The sequence below is a fragment of the Phocoena phocoena genome, chromosome 4, assembly GCF_963924675.1.
Source record: "Phocoena phocoena chromosome 4, mPhoPho1.1, whole genome shotgun sequence".
Lineage (NCBI taxonomy): Eukaryota > Metazoa > Chordata > Mammalia > Artiodactyla > Phocoenidae > Phocoena > Phocoena phocoena.
In genome coordinates this window covers 35,481,908-35,507,366 of record NC_089222.1, presented here as the reverse complement: position 1 = coordinate 35,507,366, position 25,459 = coordinate 35,481,908, and the positions used below count along the sequence as shown (strand labels likewise).

Sequence of the window (25,459 nt, the reverse complement as noted above, 5' to 3'; positions counted from 1 at the left end):
GTTTCTCCCCTAATTTAAATCACCATTCTTTCTCTCTCAATTGCCTCTTTGCTGGTCCTCCTGTGTCTCAGTGTGAACCCTTCCAGTCTATTTTACAGACCACAGTCCAGAATAAATTTGCAAAAATGCAATTTTCATCACATCAACCCCTTGTTTAGAACACTTTGTGGTTCCTTTATCATTCAGGACAGGGTTGAAAGTTTTTAATGTGGCTTAAGCAATTGATTCCTGTGGTTTCATCTCTCCTCTTAAACTCTTTGCTCCAGGTTTTCTAACTGTTAATAATTTTACTTCTTGAATATGTCATGCTTTTTCTTTCCACCAGAACTTTGAACCATCTAGTCAAGGATTCCCTCTCAGAGGAATCTTCAAAGATTACCTAGTACTGTATACTATTATGTGATCTCATGTCTCATGCTTCACCAGTGGTGTGTCTCTCAATAAGCCTGATATTCATACTATGATTTCTTACTACTGACCCTTAAGACAGGTATGTATACAGGTTATGTGGAAATTGAACATTACATCTTTGGGGGAGATATCTTTTTTTTTTAAGTATACAAATCATCAAAAATCTCCTGGCAGTCCAGTGGTTAGGGCTCTTCAGTTCCAGTGCAGGTTCGATCCCTGGTCAGGAAACTAAGATCCTGCATTACACACAGTGTGGCCAAGGAAAAAAAAAGTAAAATAAAAAAAAATAATGAAGTATACAAATCATGAATACAAAATAATATATGAAGATGAATATTTATTTAGAACAAGAGAAGAAATCATAACAAATGTATTGGTGCCCTGGAGATTCAGGTGTCTTTTTTCTGAGATCTTGTTAGGCCATTTCCTAGGTACACTCACCTAGAAATACTTTCTGGTTGTAACCTTGTTTCCCCTCCCCACTCAGGAAGCTACAGCTTCCAACAGTAATCAGTTTTCAGAGTAGCCCATGCTTGTGAGTGGCTCTGGAACTTTAAATTTATGATAGATCTGTCTCCTCCTTAATAGTTTTTACGTGTCCCAGCCAATGCAAATGCCCATTTGCTTTTTTATTTGTCATTCTGACTAAAGCTTGGAAATCAGAGAATAGGGGCTTGTAGCAAGATATTTCTTAATGTCCTTTTCTGAAGTGTTCAGTAAATTAACCAGGAAATTATTTACTCTGTGTGACATCACAGCTCTATCTTCATTTTCTTGTATCTTCTAAGTTAGTGGGTCCCAACCCTGGCTATATGTAGGAATCATTTGGAGAGCTCTTTACAAATATAAATTCTTGGTTCCAGTTATAAACCTACTGAGTTAGGCTCTCCCACAGTGAGGCCAAAAATCTGTATTCTTAACAGACTCTGCTGGTGATTCTTATGGAGTCAGTTCAGCACCAATCTAAAAATGACATTTGGAAACAACTGGTCTAAAGAACTGAAGAAGCCAGGTCAAAGGCCCGACCCATTGAAGAATAAATAGTCTCAATCGGTGGATTAAATTTTCTTCAAACACTTTTATAATACAAAGAATCATTGGTTCTAAGAACCTAGATGGTCTATTGCAGATTTCTAGGGCTGCCACATTAGGATAGGACTGCCAACTTATTCTGGAACCTTAACTGATAGGGAAGAGAGAAGAAACACTATGCATTGGCCCAAATTTTTAAAAAAAGACTGGAGCATCACCAATTTTCACCCTGTGAAGTTAAAAGCATGCATTTGTGCATGTGGTTGTCCTATCATCTACTACACAAATGATTTACAGGAATTAAAACCAAAATCCAGGAAAAGTTTAAATTTAAGTATCTGAGTAATTCCATCAATTAAAAATGCACTATCAGGCATGTTACAAACTTGTAGATTAGGACAGAGACTTTAATCTATTCCTAATGTTCTTTTATATGTGTATATTATTCTCTTCCCAGAAATAAAAAGACTAGTTAGATATGGCATTTTCACTTCCACAGGACTCATTTCCTCTGAAAGCAAGTGGTTAATTTCTGAAGAGTGTTCATATGGGTGATGTATAACTGTATCATTAGCATTCTCCTTCTTTGAGATCAAATAATATCACTAAGACTTTTAGCTAATTTTTTCTAAAGACACTTTGTTATGTTTTTTAAAAGAATTGCTTTAGTATTTGTTGTGTGGGATGGAAAGATTTTGGAGACCTTGACTTCTAAATCAGTCTGAGAAAGCAATTTCCACATGTCATGTTCTTTTGCTTTGTATGTAGTGAGAAGAAAGAACGAAGCAGTCTTTTCATACTCCTTTGAGTTTAAGATTTGAAAATTTACTTTCTATTTCCTTCAAAAGAGAAACGAGTCACATTAGGTTTTATCTTAAGAATAATGACTATTGTTTTAATAAAAATAACACATGCTCACTATTTTAAAAATTCAAGCAATACAGAAAAGTACAAAGAAGAGAGAAATTAACCTAAAATTATACCACCCAGGAAGAACCATAGCTCTCTATGTGCATATATAGAGAGAGAGGGATGGATGGATGATGGAAGGATGGATGGATGGATGGATGGATGGTTGGATGGATGGATGGATGGAAAATCATTTCATACCCCCAGTCCCTGGAATAGTGTCTGGCTTATAGTAGGTACTCAATAAAAATACAGTAAATGAATGAATTGGATCAAATAATTGATTAAAATAAATGATGTTTTTTTCTGGAACAATACTGCCCAAATTGGAATCTCATTTCTATCACTTAATATGTGTTTGACCTTGAAAAAGACACTTAACATCTCTGCAACTCAGTTAACTCATCTTTAAAATGGGGATAATAATACTACTCACCTTCATCAATTACATTCTTAAGTGAAATTGGAGTGTGTGTGTGTGTGTGTGTGTGTGTGTGTGTGTGCGTGCATGCACATGCGTGTACAGTGGTGGAAGATACAATGCCTACTAGTAGATTTGGTGTTGACTGCCATGAAACATGTTACAGTGCCAGCAGTTTTACCTATCATTGCTTTTGCACCAGCAGTGAACATGCCAACACAGTGAAAATGGCAAATAAAGCTTTCGTATCATTATGAAAATAGTTTTGACTATACAGACCCCCTCATTTTGAGAACCACTTTTCAAACCACTTCTTGCCAAAATAAAATTTATAGCCGGAGTTATCAGGATATTAAGTCATCTTCTTTCTGTACAACTGCTCTTGGAAGTGGGTGACTCCTTTGTTTCTTTTTGTAGCCACTACTGTACATGAGGCTGAGCCCTTTATTTCATTGTTGCTTGAACCCGTGGCTGTTATTTTTCTTCATGTTATTACTGGATGAGAGAGATTCTGTGATTGGACTACATTCCAACACCTTCATCCATAAGCATAGTTGGGTTTTTGAGTTAATTAAAAATAATCTCATTTTTTTACTCTTAAGGTTGGGCCTTCTCTTCCATTGAATAGGATTTTGGTCAGCTAAGGTTTAGTCAGGGGAGCAAAAGCACTATGTTATGGGGTAAGAGACTTATTTAGAACTGTGGTAAATCTAGGGAAGAGAAGAGTCTGGAAGAGAAGTTGGAGGGCCAGATGTGGAGTTACCAATTAGTCAATTTAAGAAGCCACATATGTCTAGACCCAAAGTAGGAACACGAAGGGGGAATCTGTGTAGAGGTCTATGAAAAACTGTTGCCTGCAAATAAACCACAACCTCTGTGGATCCATAGCCAAGCACCTAAGGGTGGATCTGAGCCACTGCTGGTCAACACTGCCAGGAGTCAGTAAGCAAAGCTAGATGTGGGGCAGGAGAGTGAGATGACATGGTGGCACCTGCCACGTATCTCTTCTTCTGTCTCTATACCTGCCTGTGAAAATAGTTCCAGGTGGTTATGACCACTACCTTGTTCCTACCTTCCAAATATTAAGCAAGCCCTGTCTTGGTCAATTCTAACCTGGAAGCATACAAGGAAGGGAATTCTGGAGAATGGAGTCTGATGGCATGTACTGTCTTTTTTTAAGGTAGAAATATTAGATTTATCAAATGATTTTCTAGACAAGAAGTATAAAAAAGGTTTCCAGAGAATTTCGCCACTGTTTTGCAAAAAAAAAATTTTGCAAAAAGTTAGGAGAAAATCCCATTAATTTAAATAACTCATGCTATCCACATAGGCTGTATAGAGTTGAATGATTCTTTTTTCAAAAGGATTAAAATTCTTAAAACTATAGTCACATAGAAGTCATCCTTAATTTGCTATAACCTAAGGACTGTTTGGTCCATATTCTTCAGATATTATTGTAATTGTAAAAATTTACAGTAATGTATTATTTTTATCATCAGGAAAAAGTTAGCTATAAATTATTATACACACATATATAATACACACGTACACAAACCCCATATATACTCATATATGCAGGGTTCTACATGGTCTTTTAACTATATCTAGTGTTCAATAAATATTTCCTATGATTGAAGCTTTAAATTAGAACTATATAAGCATCATGAAACTCTCCTTACAGGTTTCTTTCTAAACAGTGGTTTATAATCTTCTTCACTTTCTTTCTTGCCATTTTATTTTCCCACCACAGACATTTTCATTGTACAGAATGCATGGTGGCTTAGGTTTAATATATTTTGAAAACATAAAAAATGTTCCATCAGCAACAATGTCCTATTGGTAAAAAAGGGGAGGGGTCTTTGAAGGGGCTTGGATCCATAATTTTGGGAGCAAGTTTTTAAAGGAAATTTTTATATTTCAATTTCTTTCAGAAGAGCATCCCTGCTTAGATATTTTTCAAGGAACAAAGTGCTTTCTTTGAGGCTAACTTTGCCAAAATAGAGTCAAAGAATATTGAAATGGAAGAAATGAGAGATACTTTGCAGGTCATCTGCCTGACCCCCTCTTTATATACATAATGAAATAAAGGTCTAGAGTGAATACACTACTTGTCTAGGGTCACACGGCTATTTATTTAGTGGCAGAACAAGTGCTGTATTTCAGGGTCTCCTGAGTATCAGTCAAATGTTCTTTAAAACAAAACTTTATTGAGGAACATTTTACATATTATATAATTCTCTCATTTCAAGTGTACAATTCAATGATTTCTAGTAAATCTGTTTTAGAACATTTTCATCACACCAATTAGATCCCATGTGCCCATTTATTACTTTTTAAAATTATTTTAAAATTTTTATTTATTTGGCTGTGCCAGGTCTTAGTTGTGGCAGGCGGGATCTTTGTTGCCGTGTGTGGGATCTTTTAGTTGTGGCATGCAGGATCCAGTTCCCCAACCAGGGATCGAACCCCGGCCCCCTGCATTGGGACTGCGGAGTCTTAACCACTGGGCCACCAGGGAAGTCCCTACCCATTTACTCTTAATCCATCACCATCACCTGTCCCAGGATACCCCTAAACTACTATCTCCATAGATTTGTGTTCTTTTGATTTTATCTTTTTCTTATATTATGCTGTCTAATAAAAACATTTTGTCTTCTGTACTTTTATAAATACCATCAACATGAATTTTAACACCTTTTCTGAAGTATAGTAATCTTACCAAAAACACTGTATTTATCCTTTGAAACTGTCTTACAAATGAAAATATACATTCATTCCTGAGCTAATTCAGTTTCATGAAGTATGAGAAAAAATATTTGTGCAACAGTTTTTAGTAGGGTATCCCTAACTGATACAACACCCAATTGAATTGGTGTTTATCATCTAGGTGAGAAAAACTATTTCACTTCTTAGGATTCGTTTATTCCTGATAAAATTGTATATTCCAAATAGAAACAATGTATGCTTTCTTTCAAGTTACAGTTTATTCTCTTGTTAGAAAAACATAAGGAATTGGTTTCTTCTGGAAATAAAGAAGAAATTTATTTATTCTTTATTTCCATTTATTTCACATGGAAATAAATTTGGATATATATCAGATCTAAACTGAAATGTCATTGTTAGAGTTACAAGAGATTTAGTTTCTATTAGATCAGAGACTAGAAAACCTATCCAATAATCCCAAGAGCTCCAATTTTACACACTTAAATTCAAAATTCCCACAGGGGACTTCCTGGTGGCGCAGCGGTTAAGAATCCGCCTGCCAATGTAGGGGACACAGGTTCAAGCCCTGGTCCAGGAAGATCCCACATGCCCCGGAGCAACTAAGCCCATGAGCCACAACTGCTGAGCCTGGTGCCACAACTACTGAAGCCCACGTGCCTAGAGCCCATGCTCCGCAACAAGAGAAGCCACTGCAATGAGAAGCCAGCGCACCGCAACAAAGAGTAACCCCCGCTCACTGCAAAAGCCCGCACAATGAAGACCCAACACAGCAAAAAATAAATAAGTTTAAAAAAAAATTCCCATAGGATTTCTTATAGCCTGTGCTGATTGTGCTCATGGCCTCAGATAAAGCCCAAAAGTATGAATTGAAAATATGAGAATACCAATTTCCATAAATAAAAAATAGAGCAATTTAAATGCAATGATATATTCATTTCAGAAGCTTATGTTTTGGTTGTAAGATCAATGTAAAATGAAGATTCATGCTGAAACTTGATCATTTTTCATCAGGATGGCTCATCATTTGAAATATGTGTAATTTGAATAAAGTATTAGAATATATTAAAAGCATGTGAAAAGATATGAGTTTGTTTCCCATCCTATTCATCTATAAATTAGCTTTGGAGGGGCTTTCTATTATTCTGTCAACTGATACTGAATTCTCTCTACTTTTCTAAACTGCTAACACTATAAAATAACAAAATCTATTCACCTGTGAAATCATGTAATTTTAGAACTGTAAGGAGCCTTACAGATTGTATGTCCTTTGTTACTTAATGTGTGGTCCATGGACCAGCAGCCTCAGCATCATCTGAGCGATTTTATCAAGTGCAGAATCTCAGACCACCACAGACCCACTGAATCAAAATCTGCATTTGCACAGAGCAAAAGTTTTTCATTTTGATGAAGTCTAATTTATTAATTTTCCTATTATGAATCACGCTTTTGGTACCAAGTCTAAGAACTCTTTGTCTAGCCTTAGGTCTCAAAGATTTTCACCTATGTTTTTATTAAAATTTTTATAGTTTTACATCTTACATTTAAGTCTGTGATCCATTTTGAGTCAATTTTTGAATAAAGTATGAAACTTAGTTCTAGGTTAATTTTTTTGCCTATGGATGTCAATTGCTCCTGCATCATTTGCTGAAAAGCCTATTGAATTGGTTTTGTACCTTTGTCAAAAAGCAGTTGGGCATATTTGTATGGGTCTACTACTTCCCGGTTCTCTATTCTATTCCATTGACCTATGTGTATATCCCTCCACCAATAACACAGTCTTGGTTTTTGTAGCTATATTGAAGTTAGGTAGATTGATTACTCCCACTATATTCATTTTTTTCAAAATAACTTCACAATTCTGTTCATTTGTCTTTTCATATTAATTTTAGAATAAACATGTCTGTATCTGCAAAAAAAATCTTGATGGAATTTTATTGGGAAGTGCATTAAATCTATATATCTATTTGAGGAAAACTGACATTTTTACTATAATGAGTCTTTCAGTCCATGTACATGTTATGTCTCTCCTGTTATTTAGAACTTCTTTGATTTCTTTCATGAGTCATGTAGTTTCCAGCATGTAAGTTCTACATAGGTTTTGTTAGACTAACATGTATTTCACTTTTTTGAGCAATTGTAAATAGTACTGTAATTACCAATTTTCACATCCATACATTCATTTGCTAGTATACAGAAATAGAAATGACTTTGTATGTTTAACTTGCAGGCGACCTTGATTAGCTCATTTATTAGTTCTAGGAGTTTTTGTAGATTCCTTGGGGTTTTCTGCTTAAACCAATCTAAGTGATCTAAGTGATCTAAGTACTGACAGTTTTAGTTCTTCCTTTTCTTGACTTATTGCACTGGCTGGAACTTCCAGCACTATGTTGAGCAGAAGTGGTAGGAACTGACATCCTTGCCTTATCCCTGCTCTTAAGAGAAAGGAGTCTCTTACCATTAAGTGTAACATTGGCTATAGGGTTTTTACAGATACTCTTTATCAAGGAAAGGAACTTCCTCTTGATCTTACTTTTCTTTTATCATGAATGGATGTTGAATTTTGTCAAATAGTTTTTCTGCATCAATTCATATAATCATGTGATTTTTCTTCTTTAGCCTATTAATATGGTAGGTCACATCAACCTATTCCGGAATATGGAAACTAGCCTTGCATTTGGAATAAACCCCACTTAATCATGAAGTTTAATTCTTTTTATTGACTGCTTAATGCCACTTGCTAATATTTGTTAAGAATGTTTGCATTTATATTGAGTTATAGCTCTCTGTAGTTTTCTTTTTTGGATTATCTCTGTTTAGTTTTATTATCAGGGCAAAATTTTAAATCATTACAAAATGACTAGGAGATGAAGATTGTTAAAGTAGCATTAAATTATCAACATCCTCCTAAGCTCCTTATCTCAACTACTAGTACTAGACACTAGCAACAGAATCTCAAAAACATCGTGGTTTCCTGTCTCTTACCTCCCTAAAATAGCTAATAGTTATGGAGCACTTACTTTGTGTGAGGCACTCAACTAATCATTTTACATTCATTAACTCATTTATTCTTCATATTTTGCAAATGAAACAACTGAGGCTTAGAGAGGTAAGGATTACAAAGACAGTGACTCGACCAAGTTCAAAGACAGGTATACATGACTCCATAGCCGTATTTCACCAGGACCCTCTGCAATCTCAAGAGTTTTGCCTATGCAATTTCCTTATAGTCCATCCCACATATGTGTTTCTACTACCAGTACTGAAGTTCAGATTCCCTTTTCTTTTGTACACAATGATTTTTAAAACTATCTAATTGGTCTCCCTACCACCACACTCATCTTTCCCAATCTGTATTTCACAGGCTACCCAATTATCATGTTAGACCAGAAGAGGCATAGCAGAAAGCACATGGAATCTGAGATGAGTATATATCACAAATCAAAACTTAACTTCCTATGTAACCTAAGCAAGTTAATTAACCTCTCCACACCTCAATTTATTTATGTATAAAATGAAAATAATTTTACCTTCCTTATGGAGTATTATATTAAATTAGATTTCACATGTAAAGTGCCAAGATGAAGCGCCTGTACATAGTAGACCTTCCATATATCTTAATTTCCTTCCTTTTGATAAACAAAAATAGGTGGTTCCTGCTTGCCTATGGGATACAATCAGAACTTGTTATCCTGGTGGACAGGGCTCTTGGCCCTGGGCCCAAACTGTGTTGTCAGTCTCATTTCCCTCTACTATGTCATTTCCCCAAAATTCCAATTGCCTTTGTTCTTACTGTTCCCTCATCCTGGATTACATTTTTCCTACTTTTCCGCCAACTGAAGTTATCTTTTAGGACCCTATTTAGAAACCATCTTCTTTTTTTCTGTTTTTCAGTTTGGAATATGGCATTTGACTTTATTCTTGACAACGTTCGGGTAGTTTTACAACAATCTTGTGGAAGCACATTAAAGTTACCTAAATATTACCAGGGAGCCTGGTGCTCTTCACCCGCTGTGCCATAAGTGCTTGTGAGATATTTGCAAAGTGCGTTATAGTAATGCTCTGAGTTTTCTAATTTTAAATTTCTTTTTCAGCCAAGTGTTTTGTACATATATTTTCAGTAAGTGCCAAATATGTCAGTATTGCATGTAAATAATTGTGCTGGGGTTTTTGTTTTGTTTTGTTTGTTTGGTTGGTTGGTTTTTTGGCTGCACCGAGTGGCTTGCAGGATCTTAGTTCCCCAACCAGGGATTGAGCCTGGGCCCACAGCAGTGAAAGCACCGAGTCCTAACCACTTGACCACCAGGGAATTCCGTTTTTTTTTTTTTTTTCTTATAATTGTGTTAATTCTTTTACTGTAGCATAGATTCTATTTACAAAATGTTTGTTTATAAAGTTTTATGGACTTTTACAGTCAAGTATAGAAACCCTTTTCTTTTTTTTTTTTTTTTTTTTTGCAGTACGCGGGCCTGTCACTGCTGTGGTGTCTCAATGTCTGTACTTTTTGATGCCTGAAAGTCACCTAAATCACATAAAGATCATCTATATGATTTTAATTTAGATTAAAATCGTCAGTCACTTGGATTATTCATGAGTTAGTGATAGAATTCTAGCTTCCTGGACAGAAAACCCATGATCCACCATCCCTGGCTAAAGCAGATTTCTTTCAAACTAACAACATAGTGCAGTGGGAAGAGCATTTAACTGGGAGTTAAGACACCTGAGTCCTGGTGCCAGTCCTCCTACTATTACCTGTGTGACCCTGGGCAGGTAGTTTCACCTCTCTGGCTGTCAGTTCTCCCTTTATAAAATGGTCTCTGGTGAGTCCTATGATCCTACATGCTGTAATACATCTTTCATAAATTGAATGATTCAGATAATCAACAGAAACTTCACCTGTTAGGAGAGATATTTTGGAGCAACTCTTTTATATTATAATTTCACCCTGATTTCACTTAGAGGCTTATAGTGAAGAAACAAAAAGTTCATTATGCTCAAGGTCAGTTAGTCTGAATCAATTATCACAGCAGATTATTTGTGCTAATGTGTTTCCATGGCATGATCTCTCCTCCTGAAGCATTCCTGAGGTTTTGAAAACCGCTTTTCATTTTCAAATAAAAAAGCTCCCAGCCACCTACACTCAGGAATACAGCAATAATGGATTGGCACTATTCCTGACAGCATATGCTAATTCATAGGCTTTTAAATGGAAAGAAAGCAGAGACTACGAAATGAGTAGTTTTATGTTCTCTGAATCTACCATTTTTTATCATGCAATAAACTTTCACATACAATTCAGTCCCTCAATATCCTATTTTATTTTCAAAAAAGAATATGTTCCAGGCTTCCCTGGTGGCGCAGTGGTTGAGAGTCCGCCTGCCGATGCAGGGGACGCGGGTTCATGCCCCGGTCGGGAAGATCCCACATGCCGCAGAGCGGCTGGGCCCATGAGCCATGGCCGCTGAGCTTGCGTGTCCGGAGCCTGTGCTCTGCAACGGGAGAGGCCACAACAGTGAGAGGCCCGTGTACCGCAAAAAAAAAAAAAAAAAAAAAAAAAGAATATGTTCCAATATGACCTTCTGATGCACTTGTGACTATCATCAGGTATTATATAGGGCTGTTAAAATAAAAATAGATAAATTTTAAACAATAATACAGGTATCCCCTGCTTTTCGAAAATTCACTTTTATTCCACTTCGCTTTTACGAAAGACCTACATTAGAACCAGTCTTCACTAACTGAAAGAAATCCAAAGAGGATTTTTGCTTTAAATAAGAAAGGCAAAAAGTGAAAATAACATTCAGTTTTTGTTTTGCAACAAGCCTTTATAGAAGCAGCGCACACCCAGAGCTGTGAGAATCGCAGCACTCAGCTCCTTCTCTGGAAAATACACTCAGCATCTCGGCATCAAGCCGCCATAGCTTTGAACTGTGTCTATGAGCATCTGTGCTTTATCTCAATTAATTTTGTGCATCTATTGGCAAGATGTGTCCTAGGGTAATTGCTTCTTCACTTTATGCCATTTCAGCTTATGTAAATTTTCACCAGAACAGTCTACTTTCAGATAGCAAGGGAAACCTGTATTTTTAAAAATTGATCTTACGGGCTTCCCTGGTGGCGCAGTGGTTGGGAGTCCGCCTGCCGATGCAGGGGACGCGTGTTCGTGCCCCGGTCCGGGAGGATCCCACATGCCGCGGAGTGACTGGGCCCGTGAGCCATGGCCGCTGAGCCTGCGCGTCCGGAGCCTGTGCTCCGCAACGGGAGAGGCCACAACAGTGAGAGGCCCGCGAACCGCAAAAAAAAAAAAAAAATTCCCCTAAGTAGATGAGAATACAAACTGTTCTTTAATGTGGGACCCTGGTCCTAGGCTTTCTCTAGCTACTCTTAGGTCCAGATACAAAATGCCCATGGAAAATAGGGTGACCAACCGTCCTGGTTTCCCTGGGACTGAGAGGCTTCCTGGGATGCAGGAATTTCAGTGCTGGGACGGTCACAGGCAAACTGGGAAGGGTGATCATCCTAAATTGGCAAAACATTAAGAGCCCTCACGCCTATTCCCCTGGTGGAAAGACACATTTAAGCCAATCCAGTGAGTAATTCCAGGCTTTACAGATGGTGGGCACACGTATAAGAAGTGTCTGTTAACCACCCCTCCCCTCACCTTCTCTTTCTGGGCTTCAGCATTTCTTTAGTTACAGCAATGCATCTTGAATCTCACCACACAACAGAATCACCTAGAAGGCTTGTTAAAATACAGGCTGCTGAACCCCACCCCTAGCGTTTCTAATTCGGTAGGCCTGGGATAGGACTCAAACATCGCATTTCTCATACATTACCAGGTGATGCAGATAATGCTGGTCTGGGGATCTAGCTTTTAGTACCACTGCTCTAAGGTTGGCATATTACTGTCTTCTTCTGAAACTAACATGTAATCCAAAAGAGTCAGCTGAAAGTATGAAGGCATGAATCAACAATATAAAGTACAGACTATCATAAGAATTAGTCTTCATTTCTTAAGCAGTCCTCAGTGGTGAGTACAATTTAAAAACAAAATTTTAATACTTCTAAATATAATATAAAAGTTTTGCAGGGATGTGAGGGCATTCTCTATTACTGGGTTTACTTTAATGACTGTGATCTCTCTGTGGAAAAGTAAGTACACTGTACCACACAGTTCTGGTGACATTTGGTTCATCTTCTGTGTGCTCAAACCTACAGTCGAAATATTCTTTGTATTTAATTTGAACCATAGTTTCACAGGTGTCACTCTCTCTGGCATACTAAACAGGGGAAAAAAAGTGCATTTTGATAACACATTCTGCATTTCTTTCAACCTATATGAAAGCTTTTTAATGTAACTGAACATGTTACAAAAATATAAAAACAATTCCAGAGTGTAAATATGCATTCGATTTTATGCCCATATTCTGCCCATCTCCTGCTGGCCACAGTACACAAATTTTACCTTAAACTGTGGAAATATGTCCCTTTATCATCAAAGATAGGTTTCTGACTGCCCTCAATTAAATGTAGTATTTGACCTAGGAGAAACTAAGCTACAGAGCTTTGATGACAGAATTTCAATCCCATATCTGTAAAAGGTTTCTATGGAATTGGGTTTGAAATAGAAAAACTTTACCATTTTGATGAATAAAATGAATTACTAAATGGTCCAATCTCAGACACCAGGTTTCAATAATAACCATTTTGTTTTTGTCCCCAGCGTTCCGGTGGTGCCCTGGCCATTCCCCTGTGTGCATTCCAGGGGACCGTGTCTCTCCAAGCCCCAACCGGGAAAACCCTATCTCTTTCTACCTATGAGGTGAGCACAGAAGGACAAAAAATTACCCCAGCCTCTAAGAAAATAGAAGTCTATCGATCCAAAAGTGTTGGCCATGAACCAAACTCAGAAGATTCTCCCTCCACATTTGCGGACACCAGTGTGAAAATACATTTGGAGGTTCTTGAAATTTGTGATAATGAAGAGGCCTTGGACACGGTGTCAATTATTAGCAACATCAGCCAGTCCTCCACACAGATCAGATCTCCTTCCCTGCGCTACTCACGGAAAGAAAACAGATTTGTTTCATGTGATTTAGGGGAAACAGCCTCATATTCTCTCTTTATACCCACAAGTAATCCTGATGGTGATATCAACATCTCCATTCCAGACACTGTTGAAGCACACAGGCAGAACAGTAAAAGGCAGAGCCAAGAGAGGGATGGCTACCAGGAGGAAATCCAGTTGTTAAATAAAGCTTATAGGAGAAGAGAAGAAGAAAGCAAGGATAACTAGTGATCATTTGGCCTAATAAAGGCAAGAATGGCTCTGCAACTTCAAACTACTAAACTAACACCTTTGTTCTGAGGCTACTTAATTTCCTTATTTATTTATTTTTTTCTTTGCGGTACGTGGGCCTCTCACTGTTGTGGCCTCTCCCATTGCGGAGCACAGGCTCCGGACGCGCAGGCCCAGCGGCCATGGCTCACGGGCACAGCCGCTCCGCGGCATGTGGGATCTTCCCGGACCGGGGCACGAACCCGTGTCCCCCGCATCAGCAGGCAGACTCTCAACCACTGTGCCACCAGGGAAGCCCTGATTTCCTTTTTTATTTGTTGGTTTACATAAGCTTTACAGACTTAATAGTTAATTATTTTTAGTGCAAACAGCTGGAACTAGTGCAAACACTTGAGTGCTTTTTAAGTGTTACTTATAGATCGCACACACTGTGGCAATTATAAGATTCTGTTTCTTATCTGATTTCTAAAAACCTTTTCAAAATCAAACCTTGGTCTTGTTTACTAATGTTTTCGCCTATGCTTGTCAACCTCAGAGTAAACAGAAAATTGTATAAGCTCAATGAATATACTGTTCTCATGCATGTGTTTCTACACATAAAGTTGGCCTTTACAGTAAGTGGGAAAATATTTTGGGAATGGAAGAAATGTAGCAAAACTCTGAGTTGTATTTGAAGAGGCTTCCTAAATGTGGCTAGCAAACCAAGCTTATTATTACAGTTACTGCTTTAGCTTTACACTGATGTCTAGGAAATATACTCCTGTATAAAACGGCAAATTAGCTTACAACTTTGAAACATGCATGTCCCTAGTCTGTAAATAGTTGTTCCCTTCAGTTCTATAAAATACAAATTGTTTACTGAATTTTTTTTCTTTCTCTCTTAAATATGAGAGTTTTCCTTTCACCTTTTCAGTATGTTGACTGCTCTTCAAACAGATATGTTGTATGTTAGAAGTAGAATTGGAAGTAGCTCTTAAACATATTGGAAAAGTTTGTAGATGTATACTTATCATTTCTAGAATTCTTTTGTTTATTTGAACAGAAACTAGGGAAAAAAACCGTAAGATTAAGTTCTGTGAGGTGCACCCAAGTAGACTAAAAAACTTCTGGGCAGAGCAGAGGGAAAATCCTCTAAGTCCAAACAAAAGTATCTGTTTCTAAAGTGGCAGATATGGCAGACCTTCTTCGCCACTCTTGAAGCACAGAAAATTTTAGTTCACATATTATTCTAAGTTTAGGTGCTTTTTCATTTCCTTCCCAAAGATATGTGTATCTCAAGCAAAGAAACAATTCAATATACTTTATTAAGTGATTGTGAGGTACACATATCAAGATTAATTTAAAATATGTTACATTGCAAAAATGCAGATATCACCTTGTTGGAATATTAGTGATGTATATTTCAAAAAAAAAATTAGGAAGTGATTTTTCCTCAAATTGCTTTATTCTGATCTTTCTGTAAACATATATTAAATGTATTACCTAAATGTTTATTTCCAAGGTTATTGAGTTGACATTTTACGTTTTAAACTTTGTACACTCTCAACTCACATATCTTAGTTATTATTTACAGACTAAGTGAATTATTTTTTAAACGATTTATTCTGGTTTCTATTTCATTATATTGAATCAGAATTCTAAATTACTTGACATGGGCTTTCAGACTGTTTTATCTTCAGATGATTATTTTGCTACCAAGAAGTTATTTTCAAAATAATTACCTCAGTGGACTTTCCCTATCTTTCACCAAACTTCTCAATATATCATTATCTAAACTTGGGAAGCAAATGTAATGCCACTAGTCATGTTTGTAAAGAAAGCCTCAAATAATGCATAACATATAAATTCAAATTCAGATGTATTCTCATTACAAATACATTTAACTTAAGATAATACTTTTTATCTCCAAACTTGAGGGTTAATTTAACATAACGACAAATGGCCAGATCAATCTGATGTTATAAATCAACAGCATTAAATGTCTGTTATAAAAGCCAAAGTTGAATTGAATATTCTAATAATGCTTTGTAAAAGACAGGTTTTGATATATTAAATTTAGATGTATAATTTTATAAAAGAGAAAAGTGATTTTGCTGCTTAAAGTATAATTTCTGGCAGCAAGGAAATTAGAAACAGAATCATAATAAAACTGAACAAAATAATAAAGACAAATCCTTTATAACTGCACAGCACTTTGAGTGGAGAGGAGATGATGAAAAACAAGATTTAAAGAATACAAGAATTGGATTGGAAGACAGTAATACCCATTTTCTCTCCTGTGTTCCATTTTATTTTCACTGGACTTGGGCCTATTCTGGGGGAATTGAAAAACAAACAAACAAAAAATCTAGGATATTGTATCCCCATTTAACTGTCCTTGGTTGTTGAATTAACTGTATAATGGATACACTTAAAAGTTCAGACGTATTCATACAATACCAGGATTATTTACCGCAAAGCCACAGACTTTGGCATCACATTACTAACCTGTAACAGTTCAAACTTCAAGGCAACAGTAGTGAATCTACAAGAAAACTCTACAGGGGGCTATGCCTAAGCATGAACAGCTTCTACCAATCCCTGTTAAGAGAGGGGATGGTTCAGCTACACCGGTATAAAGTCTACTTTCTCTTTAATGTGATTACAATTGTAAAAATGCATTCTGGTATAGGACATACCCTTATAGATATTTTGTGCTATATTTAAATATCTTACCTTTGCATTGTTATATGTTCTTATTATTAATAAATGCTCTATTTCATATAGTTTATCTCTTTTCTCTACAAATTGATGTATCTGAAAACAAAAACTATTTACCTAATAAAAATATCACCATCTGGTGGTGACTTTTATAAACTGAAAACACATAATCCCTAAGATTTCCCAAAATATAAACATGTATTACATAATCCCAGAGACTTCCAAGAATTATGACTGACAGAGGCAACCATTTTGAAGACAGCGAATATCACAGTATTACCTGGAATATAAGTTTAAAAGGCTTGGTTATGCATTACTTGGAAGCTTTTTCTCAACATAGTTCTGTAGTATTGGATTTCATAAATAGATTTTCCCTTAATTTCTTATACTATTCAGCTACTCTCATTCATGTACTCATCATAATATTTAATGAATGCCTATTTCATGCTAAAACTAGCTCTAGGTACACAGGATTATAACTGTAAACAAAACCAAAACAAACATATATACTGTGAACGGACTGTTAGCACACAGTCCACACAAGACTCCCCTCACTCCTGACACCACGTGCAAGTTCAGGGTGTTCCCTAAGCCACTATCAATGTTAATAATTCACTAGAAGAACTCACAGAACTCCTTGAAAGTTGTATACTCACAGTTATGGTATATTACAAGGAAAGGATATGGATCAAAATCAGCCAAGAGAAGAAGCACATACAGCAGAATCCAGAAAAAAGGCCTAAGTGTGGAGCTTCTGTTTTCCTCTCTCCGTGGAGTCAGGAACAGCAGTACTTCCCTAGCATCAATGTGTGACAAAACGCATGGAGTACTGCCAACAAGGAACAAATCTTGGTGTCCCATCTTTAATGGGGCTTCATCATGGTAGGAGTAAGGTAAGCATGGTTGACTGCTCATAAGAGTGATCTCAGTATCCAGCTCCTCAGAAGGTCAAGCTTATATGGAACAAATAACTCAAAGCCTCCACCCTAAATCATATTGTTACTGCCTGGCTGGTCCAAGGCCTCCAAACAAACAAAGTCACTCCTATCAGGCATAACATTCCAAGGGTTTAGAGATTACCTCCTCAGAAGGGCAAAGGCCAGCCCTCTCTTTGGATAGGATTAAGTTCTTCACTACACATATGTAATGTATATACATATATATGTATATGTATATGTGTATGTATACATCTCAGGTAATGCTAAGTATTTTGACAGGAAATAGGCACCAGAGATAATAAAAATGAAAAGAAGAAAAATTAGACTAAAGGGATAATGACAGAAGGAGTGCTTTTTCAAATATACTAGTGAGGAAAGGCTTCACTGATTAAAGTAACATTTCATCAGAGACACAAGTCCAAGATCAAGGTGTTGACTGATTTGGCTCCAGGTAAGAGCTCTCTTCTTGGCTTGTAGACAGCCTCTGTCCTCACATGGCCTTTCTTCAGAGGGAAGACAGAGCAAGCTCTGGTGTCTTTTCTTTTAAAACATTCAAACAATCCACGCTATTTCCTTCTCATTTTGTCCCTACCATCTCCAGTATGACTACCCAGTCTTTCTTACTGAACAGTTCACATACTTGTCATATCAGGCGTGCCCAATGGGTACATTTATTGGAACTATTCATTCCTATAATATTAATATTTGCCAGAACTCCCAAAATGTATAATCAGTCTGCTCGCTCTGTGTCTTTAACTCATATAACCAACTGCTTTCTAGACATCTCAATTTGTATGTTTTACAGGCACCTCAAACTCTACAAGTGTTAATTATACCCATTAACTCAACCCTCCCCCAACCCCGCCAAAATCTTCCTCGTCCTATGTTCCTCATATCTCAGGATATGGTACCTTTCTATTAGGTCATCTTTCAAATCTTAAACTTGGGAGCCATCTGACCCTTTCCTCTAATTGAATCCAATGAATCTACATCCAATGAATCATTAAATCTTGACAATTATTTTCCCTAGCAACTCAATTCCAGTCCTTCCTATATTCTATCTTGCTCTGTCATCTCATTTTGTCTCCCCTACACCACAGCCTGTTAACTAGTCTCTCTACGTCCACTCTTGCCTCCTCCATTCCTTTCTACTCAAAGCAGTCAAAGTAATCACTCCCCTACTTAAAATGTATTAATGTTCTTTCTGTGGCATGTAAGATCTTTTATGGTCAGGCTCTTTTCTATCCCTTTGGCCTTCACCACCAGTCTTTCAAGTTTCAGTGTGGAATTTTCGCACTCCCCAACATTTTATCATCTCTCTTCAAGCACATCATTCTCTCCACCTGTAATAATCTCTTCCCTCCCCATCAGTTTAGCTAAAGTCTACTTATCTCAGTCACTGCTTACCCTCTCATTCCTTAGAAAGAACCTGACTCCACAATTAAATTCTTTTTGCTGTAACATCTCATGGCTTTTGCGAAGGGGTACTTTTTCCTCTACCCTCCCATGTTTAGTTCTTGGAGACTTGCAGACTAAACTGACAAAAACAGATTAGCAAGAGATAAAACAGATATAATCACATATCTATGGGAGTTCACAGAAAAATGTGACTCGAGGCAGTGGTTAGAACTTGGGGCTTATATACCATCTTTTATGGAAGGGAAGGAGAAGAATGGTATTTATGGGAAAACAAGTGACTTTTGGGAAAGATAAATGAGCTCTTATGAGAGTAGATGGAAAATATGTTGGTTTTGTTATAAAGTCTTTTTAGGTGTGGTGCTGATTTGCAGTCTCCAATGCCTAAGTCAGTCTTCCCTGGTTCCTCTCCCAAGGAAGGGATTTATGGCAAGAGTTCTTCTGAGTTCTTTTAAGAGGCTCTGTTTTTAGGCAGATAAGAGATTTCAGGAACTCAAATGCCTCTGCTCAAAATAATTTTTCTGCCACAGAGATGCATTCTGGAACCCTTCATAATGGCATTTTCCTTCCTTAACTCACAACACACATTTCTTTAGCCTTTATCTTCTCCTCAAGACTGTAAGCAAATAAAAGCTGATGCCAATCTTCTCTTGTTCAGTGAGTATTCCCAGCACCTTTAAATCAGTCACATGTGTAAATGAACTAGATATTCCCTGGTAAACTTGCCAGCCTATGTGGAGCAGACACTTGATTATACAAGAATAGCCTGTGCTAATCAACAATAGACGGTTTCACATGAACATAGGAATCTTCAGCTGCTGTTTTATTTAAATTGCCTAAGTGCTCTGCACTGAATTTGGGTAGACAGGCTCATCTTATGCCTCTGGATAAAAGTGGTAAACGACGATAACCCTTTAAAAGAGGCAGGGACATTTTTATACTTATAGATTTGAAACAGATGCTAGGCTGTTTTCATGACATAACCACTAGTTTAAAAAAAAGAAAAAAGAATTCATTTCATTTTTTTAAGGACTTTAGGAGACAAAGCATTCGATCCACAGGTTCTTTTACTTTGCCAATCGACGTTTACAGGGCCTACTGGGAAGCAAGCTCCGGATTTTACCGAGAGAAAGTAAAACCCAAAACCCGTTTCCTCACATGCTGAGCGTCGGGAAAGAAAACCTGTGCGCCTCCTGCTGGCTCTGCCTCCAAAGGTACAAACGTAAACAATTGAGGGCACACAAAAGATTTCACCTGATCCAACCCAGGGAGCTCCAGGGCCTACGGCCCGTGACGTCACAGGAAACGTGTGCTTGTGACGCTCAACGTCCCTCCCTCTTGAACGGGGCGCCGGAAGCAAAACGGAGTGGACGCGCACCCGCTTCCGGGCCCGGTCGCCATTTCCAGCGGTTGCAGGTTCTCACGAGTTTTGGCCTGCTGGGACAATGAGCTATGACTACCATCAGAACTGGGGCCGCGATGGCGGGGGCCGCGATGGCGGGTCCCGCAGCTCCGGCGGGGGTTACGGAGGAAGCTATGGAGGGGGCCACGGAGGGAATCGAGGCTCCGGAGGTGGCGGCGGCGGCGGCGGCGGCGGAGGAGGAGGGGGTGGTCGAGGCGGCCGAGGCCGACATCCCGGGCACCTGAAAGGCCGCGAAATCGGCTTGTGGTACGCGAAGAAACAAGGCCAGAAGAACAAGGAAGCGGAGAGGCAGGAGGTAATCTGAGACTCGGTAGTGGAGGGGGATGAAACCGGACAGGTTTTCTTTTCCATCCTTCGACCCCTAACTTTTTCTTTCCTTTTCGGTTTTTTAACTGGTGCATGTGCTTTGTGAAGTGCAAGTGTTGAAGCTTCCAGTAGTGGATATTAATAGCGGTGAACGTTAGCCATGCGCATCTGACCTGAAGCAGTTGGGATTTATGCGAGTGTATACTTTGCTTAAAAGACGTGAGAACTGGGGACAAAACAAATGTTAAATTCAGGGTCCGTCCGAAATTAACTTTTGGGGGGTGTCACTGTCATAGTATATCTGGCTACCCTTTCCCTTAATATAATTAATGTCACTTTAAATTCTTTGCCTGATGAGCTGTAAAATTACGGTTTTATACATTAGACACTGGTTTGCGCGGAACAAAAGCTATCAAGCACTATTTTTGTAGGTCCTTCAGAAGAGTACTCCAACTTCCACTTAGTATTAAAATAGGCACACAGGTTTTTTGTTTTTACGTTGGGCGTTGGGCTGTGGAGGTTTCTGCTGATGAGCAGCTCCTCTTTGAGAAGGAAACCTAGGATCCTAGAAGCGGAAGAAATTTCAAGAGATGATTTGGCTTAGTCCCTTGTCTTCAGGTTGGTAATTGTCCATTTGATTTGTATCCTGAAGACTTGTAGTAAAGGAAACATTAAAGTTCCCTGAGTGGCCTGTTCTAATGATTATATATGTGATTAAACCGAAGTTTTCTTAATATAAGCTTTATAAAAGCTTTTTTACTGACTTTAAAAGCATCTTTCATATTAGATACAGAGTGTAATTGAATCACCATTTGGGCTTCTGTTTTTAAATCATTCCATTTCTTTACTTTTTTTTAATCCATGTCATTTTTGTTGAATTGGGGGGGCGTTATCTATTTATCTTCACAACTTATATTCTTCTTTAAATATATATATATTTCTTAAATAACTAAAAATTAACTTGTTCATTGAGCAAACTTTTTTTTTTAAAGGGAAGCACATCTAAGTCATCTTGAAATTGGAAGAATAATTGAGTGATTAGTACAGAGTAACTTCCTAAGAACTCTTTATCAAATTTTATTTACCCGTTTTTTCACACACGGTTTTTTGCATGTTGCTATGGGGGTCTGAAGAATTATGATATTCAGGGAGCTTACAGTTTAGCTGGAAAAAGTAAGAACTAAACAGACGAAACGTTAAGTAAATCAGGAAAAATTCTTCATTATTATTTCCATCTGAAGCCGGTTGTGCAGTGGGTCATTATGAATTAAACTCTTGATTTCCACCACCTCCTCAAACCTCCATTTTAGTAAAAGTCACTACCATTTATTCACTTGCCAAGGCCAAAATGAGATTTATTTTTGATTCTTCTCTTTCATTTCAGCAAGTCTGTTTTCTCTTCCTTTTTAATATATCTCAAATCTAACTACTTATTTCCACAGTAATTACCATAGATCACCATTTTGTTGTCTGTCCATGGCTCTTAACTGGTCTCCTATTTCTACTCCTCGTTATTAAGTCTGTCTTTTGTAGAGCCTTAGATCATCTCATTCTCTAGCTCACAATTTGAAAGCCAAGTCAGTTCCGTCTCAGTCTCATATGTTTCAGTGCATCCTAACATGTTTTCCAGGAATCTTGGCAATTTAGTTTCTACATATCAGGTTTCCCTCTATGTACTTACCTTTCTGAGCCTATGTTCCCAAGATGTAATTAAAGCTTTTGTAATCATACTTTTATTTTTGCTTTTTTATTGTAGTTCTCATATCATTCTCTAAAATGTATGTCTCCATTTTCTCTACTAAATATGATCATATTTCAGTAATTGGCTCATCCTGCCTCTTTCTTTGATCACGTTCAAGCCCTTTGTGATCGCTTCCCAGTCAGAATTTCCATAGCTTTTACTTTTTAAGTAATACCTGTGTTTACAAAGTGACTGCATTCTAAGGATGCACGCTTATTCTTTCAACAGATATGTTTTAGGATCTAATATATTTGAAACAGTATCATAGGCACTGTGTTAATAAGCTAGATATAGTACCTACCCTACAGAAATAGTGGTGTGTTAGGCACTATAGGGCGGTTAGAATACAATGTTAAAGAATTATAATAAGGAGGATGTGGGCTTATCCCCTAACTCAAATTAGGAAGAGCCTAGAAGATTTCCCAGAAGAGGTAACCCTTAAGCTGAAACTTGAAAGATAGCAAAGTATGTCTGTGTTTGTGATGTTGGGGGCTTGGAAAGGGATTTTTAGGACGAGGCAGCAGCATGTGCCACAACTTAGAGGTCAGGAAGACCACGTTCAAGGAACTGAGAAGGGGGTAGAGCAGTGGCTTTTACACTTTTGACCGTTTCCCACAAAAAGGGATATATTTTAATTTGCAACCCGGTGCACACACGTATGTAAGTGAACAAAAAGTTCATGAAATAATGTTTAATTACCTGTACATTGCCCTGGGGCTTTTGTTCTTGTTGTTTGTACCTTTCTGCCTTTTTTAAAATTAATATTGGTCATGATCCTTTAATTTTACAGATCGCAGTATGAAAGCTCCTGGACTAGAAAATAAGCAGGGCTTTGAAATTCTTTCCCTTAAGAACTCTGGCAAGTCATTAAAGCGTTTCAAGCAAAACATGAAATGATTGGATTTGTGTTTAAATTCACCCTAGGTAGCAGCATAAAGAATGGATTGAAAAAGAGGCAATCCTGGGACTGGGAGACCAGTTAAGTAGCTCTTGCAGTAATTAAGGTGAGAAATGACAGCTTGAATTAGGACATTGCTAGTGGAGATGGAGGGAAGCGGACAGCTTAAAGTGATTTAGGAGGTAGATTCAAAATGATTCTATCTGGAGGGAAGGGGAAGGCAGGTGTGAATGGATGACACTAATGACTATATAAAGAATTGGCTTGATGGGGCTTCCCTGGTGGCGCAGTGGTTGAGAGTCCGCCTGCTGATGCAGGGGACACGGGTTCGTGCCTCGGTCTCGGAAGATCCCACGTGGCGTGGAGTGGCTGGGCCCGTGAGCCATGGCTGCTGAGCCTGCGCGTCCAGAGCCTGTGCTCCGCAATGGGAGAGGCCACAACAGTGAGAGGCCCGCATATCGCAAAAAAAAAAAAAAAAGAATTGGCTTGATGGAGGAAGACAATGGACTCAGCTTAAGCACACTGAGTGTGATATTATAGGGCGTACAAGTGGTGATTTCAAGGAAGTTAAAGGCTGTGTGGACCTGATACCTAGAGAAATCTAGACTGCAGGTGAACATTTGACAGTTTGTGGGCCTATGGATAGTAGTTGTAATATAGAAGTGAATGAGAAGAGGAGTGGGTGCAGGCCTGAACTCTGTAGACCATTGCTTCTCAAACCTGAATCACCTGGCATCTTGTAGCAATGTAGAACTGGGGTGGGTCCAGAGATTCAACTTTTCTCACAGGCTCCCGGATGATGTCAGTACTGCTGGTCTGCAGAGCACTCGGGCTGTACAATGTAGAACAAGAAAATTTAAAGTATGGACTGAGGGTGAGAAGCTTGAAAGAATCTAGGAAGGAACAACCAGAGAAGAGAAAAATAAGGAGATGGATGTTGTTTTGGAATCCAGGAGTATCGTTTAGGGAGAAAAGAGTTTATGAAAAAGGGAAAGTAATCAATAGTGGCAAACACTGCACTGATACCAAGTGAGGTAAGAGTTCAGAGTGTCTTGGATTTAGCAACAGGGTAATTGGTAACCTTGATGAGAGCCCTTTTTGTGGAGTGGTGGAAGTAAAAACCAGATTGCACTGGAGTGGCGAGAGAAGGAGAGAGGAAGAAATGGGGGTACCTCCAGGCAGTTCTCCTGTGAGAAGGAAGAGGAGAAGTAGGGGTGGTAGAATTCAGGACAGGATTTTTGTTTTTATTGTTTTAAAAGTGAAGAGATTTGACTGTGTTCAAGTTCACATACTGATGGTAAGGAGCCAGTGGAGAGGAAAAGTAAATATATCAGAGAAGACTAAATTATCATGCAGTAGTAGTAGACAGCCCACAGGTCTTAATGGCTTATAACAACAAAGATTTGTTTTCTACTCACATTACTTGACCGTTGGAGTTCGCTAGAGTTCTCATGAGAATGAGGTCCATATAGCCTCCCACCCATCTGGAGCATAACTGGTTTTGGTGGCAGCAGGGAGGGATACAGTAAATCGCCCCTGATTCCTAGAAATTCCCATTCATATGGCCATGGGAAATGCACTTGTGCCTTATATCTGTGAAGAAGCAAACCAGAATATTGATGTACAGCCTAAAGACTACTAGAGAGAAAGAGATCTAGGAAAGGAAGATAAATCTTAATCGGAGATAGCCCTGAGGAGGTAGAAGGAAGGCTGCAGGGCTTAAGTGGAGAGGTTAACTTTAGGAAAATGTATTCCTCTTCCATTTTAACAGAAAAGAAGATAGCAAAGGATGGGTTCTGATACAGGTGGGTTTGGGTTTGGTGGCAAGCGATTGAGGACTTTTCCTTTGGGTTTTGTTTTCTTTATGAAATATCGCGTGTAAAATGTCAAGGGTGAACAGGAAAGTGGTATCGGTGTGTTACAGAGAATGGAGAAAGTTTGAAGCAGTTACAGATAATTAGAAGCTGATGAGAAAGACAATTCGCTGGATATAATTGAGGGTCTCCTTTGCTAGGAATTTCCAGTTAGAAGCAGAAAGAATATTTGAAGATGTCCAAAAGGGGGGAAAATAATAAAAAAATCAAATGCCTTGATAAAATAAAAGTCGTGAACCATAAAATGTGTGTCTGAGATTCTTCAGGCAGGGGGTGAGGTAAAGTGAAGGATGATGGAACTGGAAAAAGGTTAGGAGGGAGGTAACCTACAGAGAATCAGGCTAGATCCACGTTTGGAATTTCAGCATTC

At 38.1% G+C, this 25,459-nt stretch overlaps 2 protein-coding genes across 3 annotated transcripts in view; both read left to right on the top strand.

The window, feature by feature from the left end:
- GPR149 (G protein-coupled receptor 149) overlaps window positions 1-13,790 on the top strand; it is a 68,812-nt gene extending 55,022 nt beyond the window's left edge. Inside the window, exon 4 of the mRNA XM_065876906.1 lies at window positions 13,218-13,790. Coding sequence (XP_065732978.1) covers window positions 13,218-13,790 — 573 coding nt within the window. The remainder of the gene's footprint in view (window positions 1-13,217) is intronic.
- A 6,445-nt stretch (window positions 13,791-20,235) lies between these two features.
- Window positions 20,236-25,459, top strand: part of DHX36 (DEAH-box helicase 36) — a 49,118-nt gene continuing 43,894 nt past the window's right edge. For both annotated transcript variants that reach the window (XM_065875725.1, XM_065875726.1), the window contains exon 1: window positions 20,236-20,565. In XM_065875725.1, coding sequence (XP_065731797.1) covers window positions 20,293-20,565 — 273 coding nt within the window. In that variant the 5' untranslated portion in view covers window positions 20,236-20,292. The remainder of the gene's footprint in view (window positions 20,566-25,459) is intronic.